At 38.7% G+C, this 19,731-nt stretch overlaps 1 protein-coding gene across 1 annotated transcript in view; it reads right to left on the reverse strand.

The window, feature by feature from the left end:
- Positions 1-573: 573 nt before the first annotated feature.
- The window catches only part of WIF1 (WNT inhibitory factor 1), a 66,003-nt gene continuing 46,845 nt past the window's right edge, over positions 574-19,731 (reverse strand). Inside the window, exons 4-10 of the mRNA XM_069490869.1 lie at positions 16,081-16,221; positions 15,052-15,147; positions 13,974-14,069; positions 10,099-10,194; positions 5,077-5,172; positions 4,474-4,569; positions 574-1,427 (exon numbers count right to left, since the gene is read on the reverse strand). Of these exons, the coding sequence (XP_069346970.1) occupies positions 1,303-1,427; positions 4,474-4,569; positions 5,077-5,172; positions 10,099-10,194; positions 13,974-14,069; positions 15,052-15,147; positions 16,081-16,221 (746 nt within the window). The 3' untranslated portion in view covers positions 574-1,302. The remainder of the gene's footprint in view (positions 1,428-4,473; positions 4,570-5,076; positions 5,173-10,098; positions 10,195-13,973; positions 14,070-15,051; positions 15,148-16,080; positions 16,222-19,731) is intronic.

Consider the following 19,731-nt stretch of genomic DNA (forward strand, 5'->3'; position numbering starts at 1 on the left):
ACTTCTGTGTTTTACCCTCCCACAAGAGGACAACTGCTATATGAGGAGTCCTCCTCCCTTCTTTTAAACTTTCCTATAAAAACCTTTCAACTCGTGACAGGCTCCCGAACACCTCCAACTTTATTGGTGTGTATTCCTGAGTCGATCCTCCTATTTGTGTTTCAATAAACCTTTATAAAAATCATTTCTGTCTCAACAGCCTCAATTTCAGCCAACAAATGCATGGCAGCACTTTTCATTTGTGACATTCTGACACCTTTAGAAAGTCTTAGAAAGCCTTCCACCAATGGGATATTTAACATACGCTTGCTAGAGAGGACTTCTTCAGAGAAATGACAACTGAGACCTGACTTATGTAGGAGTGTTGTAGGCAGAGATGAAAACGGGGTGTCGTGTGGCACAGGGGAGTATGGTCAGCAAGCTGGGCGCGGGGATGAGCCTGGGAGGCTAATGCAGGTTCAGAGAATGGAATATCTTATCTTTTTTGCAGTACTGCGAAGTATTAACTACCACTGAATTGCAACTAACTTATTTCCATAAGACAACACATGCAAAGACTACTCCATACAACACTCAGAAAACTAAAGCAGCACCTTTATTTTTATACATACAAACAGTATAAAATGTTTATTATGTAAGAGCTGTGTTTTGTTTACAATATATTATATTGCTTCAAGCCAATGCAAAAAGTTCATACATTATATTCCCTATTTCATTGTGTTTACAATATATTATATTGTTTAAATGCCACTACGACAGTGTAATTTTTTTTTTAATACTGAATTCTCTGGAAGAATGGTAAGGTCAAAATATATTGTACTGAGAGTTTAAAAATAAGGGCAATTAAAAAACGTGACAAACATCTAAATATATGATGATTAAATTTGAAATGTTGTAACTTTAACACTATTAACGGCTTCATCCAAACCCTTGTGATTTATGCATTTTTGCCCAATTTAACTTCTCTAATGTTCCCCAGCCCCTCGACACCATGAATGCATTGTAATTTTGAAAATATCTGCCAACTACACACTGAAAAGACAAATTTTTAACCTGATCAACTGACATCATATAAAATCTGTCCCAAAGCACTGAAACAAGAAAATCTATACCATCATGCTACAGACGTACTTAGAAAACTTAAAAGGAAGAGTAAATATCAGCTCAGTGATTTATAATGAAGCTAATAAAATTCAGGCCAGTATTCTTAAGTGTAATGAACATTATTTGAACATTCAACACATGAAAGGTTAACAAAGGCTATGAACTTGGTGTAACTTAAAACGTTTCAGATGTCGGAGTTCACCAGATGTAATTGGATTCAGGTGGGTCCTGCCGCGCCTCCTCGGCCTTTTTAAGTGAAGGCGTGTGCTGCCTGAGCCGGGCGCCTGCTGGCCTCAGGGCATGCATGAGGCTGGCTCCGTACCCTACAAAATTATTCACAGCTTAAAAGAAAAGAAACTACAAAAACAGGCTCTTCAGATTCATTATTAACCATTCAGATGAAATCCATTTTGCCTTTTCAACCCAGATTGAAAGACCATAGTGACCACAAAAAGCTACCTGAATGAAAAGCTGTTATGGGATCAAGATCTCTGTTAAAAGAAACTCATTTTACTAACTCCATCAAATCTGGCTTCCATTGGATTTCTCACTCACTGTATATTTTGGCCATGCAGAAACTCCTGATGCAAAGTTTGGATGAATATGATTGAATGGAAGGATATTCTCCACCCAAGAGCTGGGAAGGATCTAGGCCTGAAGTGTCGAACGCTTCTGCAGAGGGTCTGGGCACGGATGCTTCTCACTGCATTGCAAAACCAGCCTCGCTCACGTCGATCCAGTTCAACATCACAACCACTCCATATATAAAGATCGTAAAGATCACAGGATCAGGTGTGGCTAGTGCACTTACACAAAACAGGAATTTTGTAAGAATTAAGGACTTCCATGATATGTGCTAGAGACCTACTGACTCCTTCTCAGTGGGGATGCGGGCATCTATCTGTTTCTGGCTCGGTTCTAAGTGGAATGTAACACATCCTCCTCCTTGTGAACTTAGAGAGATGCTTGGGGCAGAGATTCATTTCTGATTTTCTAAAACTGATCCAAGGCAGCAAATTGCATTTTAAAAATCTGCCTTCATCTCCCTGTGCATCAGAGTCAAGTTCGGCACTCGTTTGTTCCTTGTGGTTTTAAAATGCAAGCGTGCTGTTATACAGCTACTGAGAACAGAATACTTTTTTCCCCTGAATGTGTTTCTTTGAACTGTCACTATGTAGGCTGGTAGCTCACGGAGCGGTCAAACACCGAGCCAACAGTGTGCTGGAATAAATCCCTACCATGCTGCTTGGCCTGCTACCCATGAAGCCCACACCTCCCTGCTGGCGAGAGTGAGCCTCTGCAGGGACATTTGTCCCCAGTATCCTCCTCCCCACCATGATGCCTGGGTGCCTGGGACCTTGCAACATGTTCTCCCAACTGTTCTTAGCAGAAGTCTGTGCCTCAGAGCTTCCTTGTCACCTCCCTCCAATCAAAATAAACCCTATTCGTTCAGCTCGATTCTCTCAGCTAATACAAAATGGCTGGGTGGCCTCTCCTGAGAAACAAGGCTGCACTTTAATCAAGCACCAGGGCATCCTGGCATGCAATGCCTTGATCGGAAGGAGGCGCAGCCATGGCAGAGGCTTTCCAGCAGCATGATCCACGAGTGCGGGACTATTCGGAGGCTGGCAGACCTGCCGAAAGTGCTCATCCCTACGACACGAAGCTCCTAACTTGCCTCTTGGAAGAGTGACTGGGCGCTCAGAGGGAACACTTCCTCCAGCCCCCATCACTCTTGGGGATCACCAGGTCCCAGATGTGAGTCCCAGAAGACCTTGGTAACTGAGTCTTGGAATGTGTAGTCTGACTTAAGGTCATCCCCATCCCCCAGGACTCCTGGAAAGTTACTTTGATTCTGGGACAAGATATGGGGTTTATATCCAGTTGAGGGTGGCATAAAGGGTTTGGTTTACTCTTTTCCAAAATGGCTCTAGAAATGGTGTTCTCTATAGGTCTTTTAGTCCAAAGAAGATCTCCCCTTAAGTATGTCCTAGCGGGGATACCATTCAACCAGTATTGCCACTGTGTGAAAAGCTATTTTCTAGAGGAGTTGCTCTTACTAAACTGTGCCTACCTGAAGCCAGTTTAATCAATTATCCAGTTAATTCAGTGGGTGAAAGAGAATCAAATCAATGGCTTAGTGAAGCCTGGATCAGACACCAACCTACCTTAAGTAAACAAAGATGTACACCTACCTAGAAATTCTACACATGTAAATATTATAAAATATAAAGAAAAATTATAAGTTAGAAAGACTGTAATAAACCAATATTAAAATTTATGTGTTAAATATGTGTATATATAACATTTTAAAAATATTTAAAAACTAGGATTTTCCCTCAGTGATAATTTCCACATTCACTGGGTTGCATATACCACCCTTTGGAGACGACTGATCTAGAAAAACATCTGATGGGTGATTTGATCAATTTGTATCCATTATTTTGTAGACACAATATGATAGACATAATTTGGAATTGTGTTAGTGAAAAGTATTGTACGACTGAAGTCTTCCTTTCTTCAAAGTAAAGTGGTCAGTGGGCCCACGCTTAGAAGACCAAGTTCTAGCTGGCAGATTCACTAAAACTGCATTGTTTTGTTCATTTGCTAATTGACTGTCTCTCCCATTAAAGCCTGTACTCCACGAGGCAGGGCCTTTTCTATCTGTGTACTGGTGTGTCCCCAATGCCTGGCTTCATGCTTAGCATAGAGGAGACACCAATTAATGCTGAATAAATTTAGCAAGTTTAATTTGGTGTATAAAAAGGCCAGTGGTTTAACTACATAGTTAGCCTACTTTTGGTAGTCAGTAAATTTGAAAAAAATGCAATTCCATTCTAACATCTCTCCCATAGAGGGCTTCATAAACCTTTTCTTTTCCTCAAAAGAAGTCATTTAAAACTTCCAATAACTGATACAATTTATAGGTTTTAAAAAGCAAAACTCTTCATGTTTTATATGCTAGTTGATAAATCTTGAATTATAAAATCAGAGGCAAGTAGATACTGATTCAACATTTGATTTAAAATCTTAACTTCACTTGTCATTTCTTTCATAGCTAACACTGTATTACCCCAAACCAACCTGCATTACTAATTTGACCTAGAAAATACTTGTGGTGATATTTTACGAATGTGGTGATATTTTACAGATGTGGTGATATTTTACAATGATGCATTACTCTTTACACTCTAATGCCTAAACCCCAAAGGTAGAGAGGGGCAGGGGAGTGTGGGGGAGAAGAGGCAAAGAAGGAGAAGTTGCTGTTAATGAAATGGAGAGCCGGGCTGAGTTCTGGGTTATCTGTTAGCCTTTGGAGCCAAGAAACAGACGCAGAAAGGCTGGCTCCCCAGCTGGGCTCCCACTTACTTTTATTGCAGTGTCTTCCATGCCAGCCTTCCTGACACTGGCATTTGTTGGGTTCGTGGCAGGTTCCGTGTGCACCGCAGCCAGGCTCGCAGACAGCTAGAATCAAAGGAGGTAAAAAGAATATTTCCTGAGCTTTCATTTTTCAACAGAATTACATAGCTGCTTTTCTTGCCGTTCTTTAGGATGTGTTAGTTTTGGCCTCATCCCCTGATTTTTTTTTTCCCCCTAAGTCAATCTCCAGCTGTAAGTCAATTTTGGAATTTTTGAAAAAGTCCTGAGAGTGATCTCAAGCTAAGCGTGATGTTTCTCATTCACAAAAGATGTTCAGTAGGATTTTGAAACTGCCAGGCAATGGAAATTTATCTTCCTTAAGGAAACCTCTAATAGTTAAAACATTCAGTTGCATGCATTGAGTGTGTGTAAATTTTTTCACATGCATGGATTTCATGCAACGTCTTTGGTTTACATAAAGGAAGCATACGTGTCAGTGAAGAAAGGTTAACCCTGATGCCTAGGTAACGTGCAGTAGGCACAGAAGTTATGAGTAGGAGACTACTGCTAGCTTAACTATCCCTTAACCCTGATTGTGTTTGGGGTACTTACGCTTTGAACAGAGGTCTCCCTGGTAACCTTTGGAGCACTTACATTTGCTTTTACCAATGCATTTACCTCCGTTTCGACAGGGTTGTGGGCATTTGCCTGCAAAAGAGAAGAATGCAAATGAACAAGGAACGCTGGGGCTCATTCAGCGGTAATTACATTTTTCAAAGGAATTACAAGGCTTTGAGAGGATAAATGCTGTAGAATAGCAATTACTTCCACTTATTTCACATCTACTCCGGCTTTAATATCTTTTGAGTTTTGTTTTTGGGACAGGCTAATACTTTTATTTATGATTCTTGATATATGTCTTCTTCCACAATAAATGTGTTGCCAAAGTGCCATATTTATGTTATTTTTTAATAAACAGAATAACTGACTCATAAACACTTGTAATTTAAGATATACCTTACTAAAAATTAAGATATGAACGATCCTCTAAATCGGTGGTCCCCAACCTTTCTGGCACCAGGGACCGTTTTCATGAAAGACAATTTTTCCATGGACCAGGGTGTAGGGAAGGGATGGCTTCAGGATGATTCAAGTGCATTATGTTTATTGTGCACTTTATTTCCATTATTATTACATTGTAACATATAATGAGATAATTATACAACTCACCACAGGTTGGGGACCTCTGCTAACTGATCTTTTCTCTGAGTTCTGATTTTTGAATGTCACTTTTTCTGAAAGCAGGTCTATACCTGTACCTGATGACTTAAGTCTTAGCCTAGAATTCTCCAGAAAGCAGAACTTGCTTACAGGTAGTTTATTTGGGGAGGTGATCCTAGGAAACAAGAATGGGGTGGTGGAATGGGAAGACTGAAAGAGCGAAGAAGGGAAAGGCTACACAAAAGTGTGCTGTGACTCAGTCACCACTATGGGCAACTGGGCTCTGTCCTGCTGGGTCTTTCCGAGGAGCCATATGGACTGCATCTTAGAGTTGTCTGAAAGAAGGCAAAGGAGAGCATTTATTCAACAGCATCTGTCAAGGGATGCCCTGTGGGCTAACTTCCTCATGCTTCCATGTTGTGAGTGGGATGTAGCATGCGCTTTATCAGGATTCAGAGAAGTCTCTGGGTGGAAAGCAAAAGTGTGGAGCTGCTAAGTGAGATGTGGTCTGTTCACACCTGTGCAAAAGAGGCTGCTGTAGCAATGGCTGGAGTGAAAGGCTGGCTGGGAGGATATGACGCAGGGCACAAAAGGTGCGCGATACCACAGCCGTGCATTTCCTGGAATGTCTTAGACCCTATTGATACACCTTTCTTTTATCTCTTTGTGCAAAATGAGTATTGCTAATGTTTTCCACAGATCTTTGAATCACAGAAATTTAGAGCTGGAATAGGGCCTTAGATGTAAATAGTACATAATAATTTTCTCCCTTTTTATTCCAGAGGCGATTTATCCTCACACTGTGATCTAGAATTTGCCATCCTAAGGCTGAAATTTTGGAAGAAAACATACTGTTCACCCAGAACTGAAACCACATCCTGTGATGGGCATAATGATGTTCCAACAAGAGCAAATGGCCATTAGATTTTGGTACTGAAGGAGTTTGAATTGTTTTTGTTGTTATTCTTTTTTTTTTTTTTTTTTTTTACTTTAGCAGAACTCTCATGACAAAGTCCTCTGGGTACTTGAGAAAAGGTAATGAAATCTTATCCTAAACCAACCCCCATTCCATTCTCAAGCCCTTCTTTTTATAAAAGCTCTCCTTTAAAAAAAAAAAAAAAAAAGCCAAAGAAAGGTTTTTTTTTTTTGTTTGTTTTTGTTTTTTTAAACAAGGTCTCTGTCACCCAGGCTGGAGTGCAGGGGCAGGGGCACAATCCTAGCTCGGTGCAGCCTGGAACTCCTGGGCTCAAGTGATCCTCCCACCTCAGCCTCCCAGAGTGCTGGAACTACAGGCCTGAGCCACCGTGTCGAGCCCCAAAGAAAGCTTTGAAAACAGTAAAGTATCATATATTTTACAGACAAGAACTATTCTTGACAAACATGAAGTAAATTGTATATGAAAATCATTTTACTAAGAACACTTTCTTTTCTTACTTACCTAAAAATAAGTTCTTCATGTATAAATAGATGAAAGCAACATTTAGTTATTATGGAGACAATATAGACATAACAATATTGGGATGTTAGGGTCTCTCACAAACCTGGGATACCATTAGACTTTGAGGTTTTTCTAAAGCAGGAGTGTTCTAGAACAGGTATTAAAATAACCTTAATAATAGAATATCACCTTTTCATTGACCATTAAAAATCCAAAAGGGTCCTTTTTGCTAGGTTTGGATATAAGAATACCATTTAGTATTTAGTTAAGATCTCCACTCTCACCTAAAGGAAAGGAACATCTAAATCCAAATTTCCGTTTGCATCAAAGAAACATCTAACTGCAACATATCCACAAAATTGGATCATTTCATAGTACTCTGCAATGCACTGGGTTTTTTCAAGAAAGCAAGATATGAGATGATAATTATACGGCAGAGAAGACGAGTACTTTTATATGGAATACTTGGCGGGCCCAAATCTTCCCATGCTGTATGAGGGGTAAATTTGGCAACTGGAGATAACGCAGACAGTGACTGGTCGAGAGAATCTTTTCATTGACTCCACAGGTCTCCTTGTTTTCTTGGCAAGAGGGAAGTGAGGGCCTTGTTCACCAGAGCCAGGAAGGAGGATGTTCTCTCCTGGTTATTGCACAACAGAAACGTGGCTGCAGGAGACATTAGACATTAGAAGGCCACAGCTAGTTCACAGACTACAGGAGCCAAAATTCTTGAAGATCTGATTGTTTTAAAATTCAGAATCCTGTAAGTATCTTTAATATTGACTTCCTTTTCCTGAAAATAGTTTGCAAGCAAATTTTGTCCATTGGATTTGGGAAAACTGATTCAGCCTGAGACACTGCATATTTTTACCAAAGAGACTAAGTATTGCCTGAAAATAAACAAGATTTGACTAAGTTTAAACAGTTAGCATTTTTATTATAACCCATGGGGAGTGACTGTTAATAGGTACAGGCTTTCTTTTGGGGATGATAAGCTGTTCTGGAATTTGATAGAGGTGATGGCTGTACAACTTTGTGAATATACTGAATGACATACTTTAAAATGTTGAATTATGTGGTATGTGAGTTATATGTTAATTAAAAAATGAGAATACATAATTCAACTACACTTTTTTGTTCCTATACTTTTAGAGGGACTTTTCAACTCAAGACCCATTTCCATGTTTTCCTGGTAATGTGCTTCCTGTTACAGAAATAGGAAATTTCCTAAAAGGATTTAAATAAAACCTGTGGTAGGGGCGATCAGGGACTTTCAAAGATCCACATTTTTGGTGCATTTAGAAAAAACAAAACAACAATAAAACCAAGAATGAAAAACATTGTCTCTGCCAATGGAAAGTTCATAAACCTAAGGGCATGAAAGGGCATTAAAACAATGAGCCCATGAACAAAGATTCATAAACATGAACCAATAAGTATGCAAAGTCTGAGGGTAAGTACAGGGAGAGAATTGGGGGAGTTAGTTGACAGGTATCTTTATCAGGAAAGGGTAATAAATAAGAATAGAAACCACATCCAGACAATTAATTACATGTTCTATGGAAACTTTAGAGGTATTTCATTGGAACTCTATAAAAAATGGTTACTTCATCTACTACTCATTAAAGTACAGAAACCTACAAATAAATTAGAGGTTGAAAGTTAAAATAAGAACTTGGCATTATTCAATTTTAAACCCACTGCAATTTCAGAAACTATGGGTGTACCAAATGCTGGTGTTTTACAGCTACAATAGCTGGATATGACAATGCTGACCAAGTTTCCCTCAACATACATCAAGAAAGGCAGGGACGGCTGGGCACGGTGGCTCACGCCTGTAATCCTAGCACTCTGGGAGGTCGAGGCGGGTGGATCGCTCGAGGTCAGGAGTTCGAGACCAGCCTGAGCAAGAGCAAGACCCCATCTCTACTAAAAATAGAAAGAAATTAGCTGGCCAACTAAACTATATATAGAAAAAATTAGCCGGGCATAGTGGCACATGCCTGTAGTCCCAGCTACTCGGGAGGCTGAGGCAGTAGTATCGCTTAAGCCCAGGAGTTTGAGGTTTCTGTGAGCTAGGCTGACACGACAGCACTCACTCTAGCCAGGGCAATAAAGCGACACTCTGTCTCAAAAAAGAAAGGCAGGGACATGGCACCCTCAACGGTCACGCTCACATTCCTTTTGCTCCCTCCCGGGCATGCACTTTGGTGCTGTCTGTCTTCTGGGTCACAAGAGTCTAGGATGGGGTTGGCTCATTTCTGAGTTTAATAGAGAGGTTACATGACTCACTGAGGGTGACATGGCTGGTAGGTGGCAGCGCCAGGACAAGCAGTTTGGTATATTGACTCCCCAGTGATTACCACATTCCATCTTACATTTTAACTTTTTTGTATTGAGGCGTAACAAACATGTTGTGAGGCATAATGTGCACCAATCTTAAGTTTACATCTGTGTGATTCATTCCTGTTGTGTGTGTTCTATGAGTTAATTCCCTTTTATTGCTGTGCACCTTTTTCTTGGGTCTATCTTTTTCTCTTAGATGGGTTATTAGGCTCAGTCTAGTTTAGGATATCTGGCAGTGAGTGGCAGAGAAAAATCCTCTATGCCTACAGGTAGGTGAACAGGGCCCAGCTGTCCCAAAGCTCTGGTCTACATTTCTAGGCTGAAGCCATGGGCCCCACATAATGAGGAGGGGACAAAATTCCTAACAAAGAACAACATATCACACCAAATAATCCAAGCCTAGACATAACCAAGTCAGAGGGCATTTGTTCTGAGTCCTCTGAAGTGAACTATGTCACTCTTCGTCCCACCTTTAGCCAAAATAACTGGCAGTTGAATCAATGGCCTAAGACCTTGGACAAGCTATGCATTCTCTCTGGGCTTCAGATTCCTTGATAAAAGGAAGGGGTTAGATGAGGTTTCTAAGGTCCCTAAAACCAAAGAGCATTCAGAAAGTCAATAATACTCACTTATTTCACACTGCTCTCCCTCTAGTCCTGGAGGGCAAATACATTTTCCAGGGTAGAAACAAGTCCCTCCGTTAAAGCAGGTGGTCGAGCAGTTTGCTGTTAGAAGGAATAATGAGGGTGTTGCATGAGACAGTAGGTTCAATTGATCAAAAACATCACTTAAATTGAGATGCTGTTTCTTCAGCATCTGCTATTTGCCTGTTTACTTAATAAAGTAATCCGCTTTACAAATACAAAAATTGTAACTAATTGCTTGACCGTTTGCAGATTCCAGAACATAACAGGATACCACACACATAACATACTGCCCATCCCTAGGAGTTTACATCTTACTGAAGAAAGGCACAGGGAGTAAAAAATTATCTTTCTTATTTTCTTGTAAATATCTATGTCCTTAAGAGGAGGAGTAGTATGCTATAAACCCCCCAAAATAGTTTTGGTAAACATCAGGTTGGAGGATAAAGGACGAGTAAAGAGAAGACTTATTTTGCAACAGATAAAAGGGAGAGAAGCCACAAATATCAGGATCCGACAAAAGAGAAAGCAAATTTCTTTCAGAATCAGATGAACAGAGATTCATCTTACCTAATGGGAGTTTTAAAAGATAGACTTTTATGGCATTTTGAGAAAGGATTAATTATATTCAGAAAAAGGACTGACTGTGGGCCCTCATGAGATCCCATAGGTCGGGAGGTGGAGGCAGCAGGAGTTGGAGAGATGGCGAAGTTGGATGTATTAACTAGGGGGTAACCATACTGTTTGTGATTCATTCTACACCCTCTCTTGGTGTCAATTTCTGCAAGGTCACTGCTCACTGCCACCTAAAATAGAGGGAAGACAGAGAAATGGGGACAGGGGAGAGGAAATATCTAAAAATAGACAAGTTGGCTCATTCTGTAAAGGAAATTAAACTTAGAGCTTGGGTTTTTAGCAATTCCAGTTATATGACCTGTTTGTTCTTATCCTATATAAAACAGGCCAAAATTGGCTATAGATGAACAAAAGCTAAAGTAAGCTTCCAGTAGGAAAATCAGAAAGGAAATCCAAAAATTGTAAGTGTATGCCTTCTTTGTGGAAAAAAAGTCCAAGTAATGGTCTGTGAATATCATTCTTCTTAAACGATAAACTTTGTGTTTAAAATCACAAGTATCTCCCAGCTTAAGGCAATGTTGTACTCGCTCTGGTAAAATCAAGCTTCTTGAAAAGGGAGCAGCAGCATTTCAGTGTAGGATTTAGGGTTTAGGAGAACCACCTCTCAGGCCTTCTCTTTGCCACTGCTGCTAGTATTGCTAGGGCTGGAGAGTTGTTTGTGTGTGTCCTGTCTCCCCACTTGTCCCCTGTTTCTCCTGGGGATAAGAGGAGATGACAAAATGTTTGGATCAGTGCCCACTTGGCCTGTGCCCTGTGGGCCCTGTCCCTTACTGATGTGTAGAATGCAATGAACCTGGTAGCTTAATTGAAAGTTATAGAATTTGACAACACTGGTTATACAATTTGGCCACACTCTTAGTTCTCATTTAATATTCTACTGTCCTGACCAAGCTTCTCTACGTTTCTGTTGTGTAATGATTCTTAACTAGAGAAACGACCCAAAAACACTAAGTCTCTCTCCCTGGGGCTGAGGGTATACTGGCCAATGCTTAACAACTCAGTTCCTAGAGTTCGGGACAGATGTCCCAAGGGCCAATGAAAGTTATTCTCTAATATTTGTTCCAATATATAATGCTAAGGTCCAGCTCCATGCCAGTAATTAAACCATTTTTCAGAAGCTCCATACTCCCTCTTGGATACTAAAAACATCTTTTTGTTGAGGTAGTAAAAAATATTATTTCTAAATGTTCCCAGATTCTCCAGTGAGACCAAATGGAATTTCAAAAGACCTTCCAAATGCATTTTTTAAAAAAATTAGTAATAGGAAGATATTTCTTTTGAAAGATAAAATATTACAAAATGTAAAGTGTACTGGAATATAGATAGATTCCTTCAGTAGTGACAACGCAGTGTTTGTGCCACCATAGCACTAGAAAAACATTGCAATTGACACTTCAATGTGCAAACAACATCACTAAGGGCCACAAGCGGGCCTCACAAATGAGGCCCTTAACCTGTAAATACATGAGTTCTTCACCCAAAATAAAGCTTTATTTCTTATAGTTTTGAGATAATATGATTTTAATTCCACTGCAAGAAATGCCCAGTTTTGAAATCACAGACATGCTGAATTTAGACAAATAAAAAGATTCACAATAAAGAATTTTACTCACTGGCTGTTAATTGTTATCAATGTCATTATCACATTCTATCAATGCATTTTAAAAATGGTTTTAAGTCAGTGCTATAGTTTTCAAAGACCACGTTAAAGAAAAGGTGGAAATGCATTCACATATTATCTCCACGTCTCTATCACCGATAGCTCAGGGGTGACGGACAGGAAGGTCAAAACTTAATTCCAAGTTTAGAGATAGAAAAAGCATGACCCACAAGCTTCCTTTGAACTGCCTAAAAAAAACGAAAAACAGAAAAAAAAAAAAAAGGAAAGAAAAAGCATGACCCACAGAGAAATTATCCAGAGTTACTCTGGAGGAACTGAGACCTGAATGAGGTAGCCTAGGTGGCAACATGGTACCATGGAAGACATGAATTTGGGTCAAGCTACTCAATAAACTTCATTTTGCTTATCTGGGAATGAGATGGATAATACTTTACATATCTCAGAAGGTCGTGGAGAGTAAAATCACAATCGTATGAAAGTACTTTGCATGTCATAAAATAGCAACCAACCATAAGTTATTATTCTGACTCATGCTGAGGGCTCTTTCCTTTCTTTAAAACAAAACAAAAACAAAACTTCTCATTGCTATCTTACTTGATACTAAGTTATCACTAAAGAGATATTTCTCAAAAATAAAATTTATCATTCTATATTAATGCTTATATTTATTAACAAATAACAATGCTCTATTCATGCAATTAGCATTTTGGACACAAGGATAACTTCATTAAATATACATACGTTGCAGGGATATTCTTTAATTTTTTTCCACTTAAAAGATGCGAACTGGGCAAAATAGACAGGCTTATTGCAAAGAGTATGAATCATTCAATAATACTTTAAGGCCAAGTTTGAATCACTAAAATCTGGCTATATTGCTGCAATGTTAAGAAGGAGGAACTTGATCTCTCAGGGATGTGGTCTGTGAGCAGAGTACTGAATTGGAAGTCAGTAAACTTGTAGGTCAGGCAATTTAGAGCAGATTGTTTAATTTTAGCCTTAGAAGCTCACCCACAAAACTGATATAGGGCATACCAAACTTCTATGTGTTAGAGGTAGATAATTATTCACAAAAATTTGTGTTCCCTTCCCATAACATGAATTGTCAGTGGGAGACAGCTGTCCAGCCAGGGACAACGTTTCTTTCGCCTCCATCCAGCTAGAACCATGAAGCTAATTCCTACCCATGGAATAGATGTGGAAGTTTTGTGAGTCACTTCTGGGCCAGGGCTTCTTTGACTTTTATTTTCAGCAGTTTCTATTCCAATCTTTCACTGCTTATTGGCAGGACCTGGATAGCTCCAAAGCTCTAGGCAGGACCACTGATGGGTGGTGCCTGGGACCCTGAGTCTGCGTGGAGAAGAACTGCCTTGCTCACTGACCAGGTATTCCTGCACTGAAGCATTCTGTGAGTCAAAATAAACTTTTGCTGTGTTAAGCTACCCTAAAATTGGGTTTAGGTGATTATAGCAGCCATCTTTATCCTAAGTGATACACCTTATTTACACAGCTATTATAAAAAGTGATAACCTGTTAAGTATACTTATTGTAATCAAACATTTTAAACATAAAAAGAACTTTGTTTTTAAAAAGAAACTGTTACCTTTGTCACAATTGACTCCATAGAATCCAGGAGGGCAGATGCAGAAACCAGGAGTCACACAAAGTCCGCCATTCATACACCGTGGTGTGCAAAGGGCTATGGGGAAAGAGAGAACCCTGATTAAGGCCACAGTGGATTTTGGAGCAGGACCATTTTGAAATGTCAATAATAGGACAGGCCTACATTTTCAAGCTTTGTGGTTGACTCCAAAATGGTCACTCTTCAGAAATACAAGTTTGCTTTATTAAACATTATTTTGTGATATTTTTCAACTTCTCAGTCAAGTTCTTAGAAAAGACTTTTGAATTTGTTCCATTTGAATGCCTGATTAAAATTTTCCCAGAATCATTTTGACTAAGATGTGATCTTCTTAAAACTAAATATTTTCTCTCTCTGCTCTATTTCCTTCATCTTCCAATTCCAAGATCAGTGCCATGAAGAAAAATTTTTAAATATTCTTATTTCTTAAAGATGAAAAATATTTTGCTTACTCTGATCAAATGAGCTCTTAGTATTTAAGCATCTTATGATAAATACCCATTTTCTTGCTTATCTCTTTTTTCATATAATTTTCTTCAAAGTAATTTCCCTGAAATAGATGTACATACTAAACAAATGATGTTTATCCTTTTTTTTTGCCTTATAACTTTATAACTCAGATGTAGTCTTCATTGTGAATGAAGACTTTTCATTGGAATAATTTCAAATCAATAGTGATATTAGCTTTTTAAACCCAACTTAAGCAGAGGAAAAAACCCACAAAATTTTCATAAAATTATGCCAAAGTACAGCACATATAATAGTGGAGTGGGGTGTGAGGAATGGCCACAAAAGGGGAGACGTTTTGCACCAAAGTTCTCTGCCCCTGTCACCACAATTGGATTTAACAGAAAACTACTCCTAGAAGAAAGAAATACTTTCAATAGCACTTCTGTGGCTTTTTAAAAAGTTTCTTCAATCCTTATAATGGGACCAGAAAAATAATTTCAGGTGTTAAAAAGTCACGTGGAGCTCCTGTGTGCCGTCCACGTTCATCAGGAAGCAGGCAAGAGAAGTCGGCGCTCTGTTCTTTCTTTACCTTTCTCACAGTGAGGGCCGAAGAATCCGTCAGGACACTCGCAGACACGTCTTTCGTTACAGAAGCCTCCGTTTCGGCACCCTCCTGGGCACTCAGCTTCACCAAAGAGAAACAAGGCTTATATGGACACCCTTGAAATCACAGTGGGTGAATTACAGCCAACATAAGACATGAGTGGTCATTTTTATTCCCGTCCTCCAATTATCGTAATTGATTGAATACCTATACTTTGATTTCATTCTCTCTATACCTCTTGGATTTCAGTAAATCTTCTTCAAAGCATGATTTTTCCTTTTTCTATCCTATTTCCAACAGTAGGGGGCTCATGCAAGAAGGTAAAGCAAGTTTTATTCTGCCTTCATCCCCACCTATCCATCTACTATACCTTGTTAAATTCACACTGTAATAGAATGAATGATACTGCCTTCGATATTCACATTCAGAGGGTGGGATGACTTTTTGATATACCTTTAGAGCATCAAAAGGCTCCAGAGCTTGAACGTTGTGCTGGAGAAGCTTGCATGGCGATAAGAAAGGAGTAGGGCTTCATGCCCACATGGGCATTGGGGTGTGGTGGGGAAGTGCTGAAGCCTTGGCCTGGTAGAGATCCCTGGCATGATGGTGGCACCCTGTCCTCCCTGGATGTGAGCAGCACCAAGCTGCTGGCGGGGGTATGGGTAGTGTTGCCTCTGACAGCTGGGAAGAGCTGGTAATGACTGGCAACCTTGCTATGAGGAACCAGAGCAAGAAAAGGGGACATTCACGACCACAGGTGAGAATTGACCACTGGGGACTCCAAAGATTGTGCTGGAGAAGTGAAAAGCAAGGAAGAAGAGAGAGTCTTTAGAAGGGGTGTTGGAGTTCCTAAAATTGTAAGTGGAGTCAAAACCAGAGAAAACCTGTCTTAGCACTGTTACCGAATCCTGTGTTTACCACCCCTCCTCCTGTTGGTGTGGTTATACAGCGATTATCCTAACAACTATTTTGTCCAAATCACACCCAGAATCTTGAATCACCACCAACGCTTACCTTGTTGACATGTTTTAAAGAAGATAGCGTTTTGAGGCGTCTGGAGGATGGTGTTGCCTTCAGAATTCATTACAATCACATTTACTTCAAAGGCTGCCACCCCATCTTGTTTTCCAAGACATGGGAAACCAACTTGAACAACTAAAAGAAAAAGAGAAAAGATAGAGAAAGAGTGTATCTAGTTGAACTCAGTTTTACAGAAATCTTGAGAAGAGAGACAAAGAACAGAGCAAAAATGTTAACATTGCACTGACTTTCTCGTATCCCCACTGGATTATGGACTGTATTTTGATTGTTAGGACATTCTTCATGGAACTTGTGTATCACGCTGGGTGGAGAAGGAATGAATGACTGCCATTAATTTGTACCTCACTAATATGGAATTGGGAATATTTTGTTCATATTTTGAGCTTGTACTATCTTGAAAAAACTATTTTCTCTGGAAATTAAAGATACAAAAAGTAAGCACAGATTGACTAATGAGGGGAAGAAACTTTGTGGGCACCTTCACCAGCTTCCATACGATCCCAAAAGAGCTAGAAATCAATATATCATAATTCATTAAATAAAGTCCTATGAGCAATACCCCACTGGTTATTTTTACTCTGTATACTTGAAAGTGACAAAATATCTTCTTTGAAAATATTGTAAAACTCTGACTAGACTCCAATCATTGGACTGAAGTAATGAAGTTAATATTTTTTCAGGCTATTTGTTCATATGAAGAAGTGTCTGTACCTTGGGGATCTAGAAGAGAGTTTGGCATGATGAAATAATCTCATGGATAGGCTTATATCTAATGGTTTAGGTTCCTAAAGAGAAGCCATTTCTTTCTTTTGAGTCTCATGATGACTTGGTGTAGGGGTTGACAATGAATCCACAAAGCAGGGACTGGGAACAGCAATTGCTGTATAAAAAGGGCAAGAAAACTGCCCATTGCGGAATACTCACAGGTCATTGGGTGGAACTGGGGTAAGACAGATGTGACTATTGGCTGAGAGATTGATTACGTAAATTTCCAAGGTCCACTGGGTGATCATAACATATCCACTGGGAAAGAATAATCTAACTGATCCACTAGACTATAGGTCTTCTTTACAAATACAAAGAGATATTGCCGATAGGTATACATGTGAAATTTTGCTTCATTTTGTTTCTGCATAGCAGGTTATAGTTACTGCCAAGCTTGGGAAAATCATATCAAGCCAAGACAAATCCTTTCTCCTTGGAGTGTTTATTAACTTTCTCCCTAGGTTTATGAGAAGAAATGAAGTGGAAATCAGTCTGCATTGCATACAAGCTGGTCATACAATCTTCTTAACATGCTTGGCAACCAAAAACCCCTCTTAAGGCTTTGACATTGTCAAAATAACATTCTCAAAATAACATAACTTTCCAGTTCCCCTGAATCTCCAGATTTAAGCATTGCAAATAATCAATTATATGATGAAAAGGAAACACAGATCATTTAACAGAAATAAAAACAGCAAGAAAACCAAAATTACATCTAAAATTCCAAAGTAAAATTGTCCCCATTGAAAAACCTGGCTTAATGAAATCCTATGTATAAAGATGCCAATTTACAAAACAAAACAAAAATCCATGAGATTTCTATTTCAGCAGGAAGCAAAAGAGTTGACAATTTCTTTAAATTTTTTGCTCTACCAGTGCACTTATACTTTATTCAGTTAGAAAACTTTATTTCCCTCTCTTATGAACATTTTACATGGATACATGGGCCAATAATTGCTCTGAGGCAGAAAAAGATGAAAGAACCTGAAAGAACACTTAAAGGTATAACTTTTAGAATCTTCCTCACCACATGCCATAATTCAAACTTTATCATGTTCCAGGTGTATCTATTTCCAGCACCTTATTCAGCCTCCACTTTGCAGCCCACCTGATTCTTTTAAAAAGGCACTTCAGTTTTATTTTAGCTTCCAGAATCTTGGTACCGAAGAGAAGATATTTGTAAGTAAACACATCTTCATTGCTGGTCATCAGCACTGTCAAATTTCAAAACATGTCTTGGACGTGAAATATCAAAAAATGTCTCATTAAATGTGCAGGAAATTCAGTTAAGAACAATCATTAGTTCCTCCACATCTTCAGATGTGCAAAAAGCAGACCACTTACAAATATGATTAAGTTATGACTACATATTCACACACTCCCGTTTTCAGTTGTCAAGGGGCACCTCTAGAGGGTTTGGAGTACTCCCATGAAAGTGTGCGCTTTGCTAACATACCTTCAACATCCGTGAAAGTAAAGATATGCCCACAGAGTTCCTTGGCCTGTGGTGATGCTAAAAAAATAAGGCTCTGAACAATCCCAGGGAAAAATATTGAGGATGCAAAATCTAATAGAAAGTTCAACAAGGAATACATATGTGACTTTCATTAGGGTTTTCAAGGTTAACCTTTCCCTTTAAATGAGTAAATACAAATTTGAGTCCAAATACAAAGGGCTCATCCATCCCATGCAAGCATTATTTGTCGCATGCTTGCCATGTGCTAGTCACTGTTCTGAGCACCGGGGATACTTTAGTGAACAAAACAAACAACAAACTCCCGTCCTTACGGTGCTTATGTTTCAGTGCTTTATTCTGAAGATATTTTGTTATAGTTAAATATTTTAATCATTTAAAAATCTAGAAAAATAAAGTAGAAATTGACACATGTTTAAAGCCACAGACTTAAGTTAGAATTGAAAGCAGCTGCAGTATTTGTTCTGGATCTGCAACTACTGGATTCTCTGAGTATTTACTTTTATAATCTCTCTCTCTAATTTGCATATATTTTCATTTTTTACGAGAGGTACACAAATGTCACCTGGGCATATTGTCTAATGTTTAAAACAAGGGTCAGGTAGAGAACTGCACTTGCTATGACCCACCGATTTTGGGGTAGCTTAAACTCTCTGGGCCTCAGTTCCCGCATTTGGCCAAGACTGATAATAATACCACCAAGATAATGTTTAGAAAATTGTGTGAAAAGTTCTTTTATCTGAAAGTTTAAAGGAAAGTGTAATGTTGTTAGACACCATCAAAAATGTCTTTAATTTGAAAAAGTCTTATCAAAACATTCACACATACAGCATAGTTACAATAAATTGTGCCAGATGCAAAAGAAATGGTCTTTTACATTTTTGAATAGAAAAACTGCAAGCAATCTTGGCAGATAACAAAAGATGTAGTTTCTTCATTTTTCTTAGTAAGCCAATTGAAATGATATCTCTAAGAATTATCTTACTAATCTAAAATTATATCCAATTGCTGTTATTAACAAGAACTATTTCCCTTCTTTCATCTTTTAAAGATCTAACACACTCTAGATTTAAAATTTTTGCTCATTTTATTTATACAGAATAATTCCAACTTGACAAATTTGACTTCAAGTTAAAAATGAACACATTAAAAATTCCTTCAGCCCAGGTGGAAAAGTCTCACCTACACATATCTATTTCTTTTTAAATAGGAGTTATATAAGTATAATTATGATCTGAACTCTAAATGATTTGAAAAGAACTAGGAAACAAAGTTTAGAAGTTAAGAGATACCTAGTTTATGGTTTCAATGAATTAATTTTTCACATAAAAGTATAAATTAATGAAAGATGTGATAAATTATACCATTACACTTGCCCATTTTTC

This window comes from Eulemur rufifrons, chromosome 16 (genome assembly GCF_041146395.1).
Source record: "Eulemur rufifrons isolate Redbay chromosome 16, OSU_ERuf_1, whole genome shotgun sequence".
NCBI classification, from domain to species: Eukaryota; Metazoa; Chordata; class Mammalia; order Primates; family Lemuridae; genus Eulemur; species Eulemur rufifrons.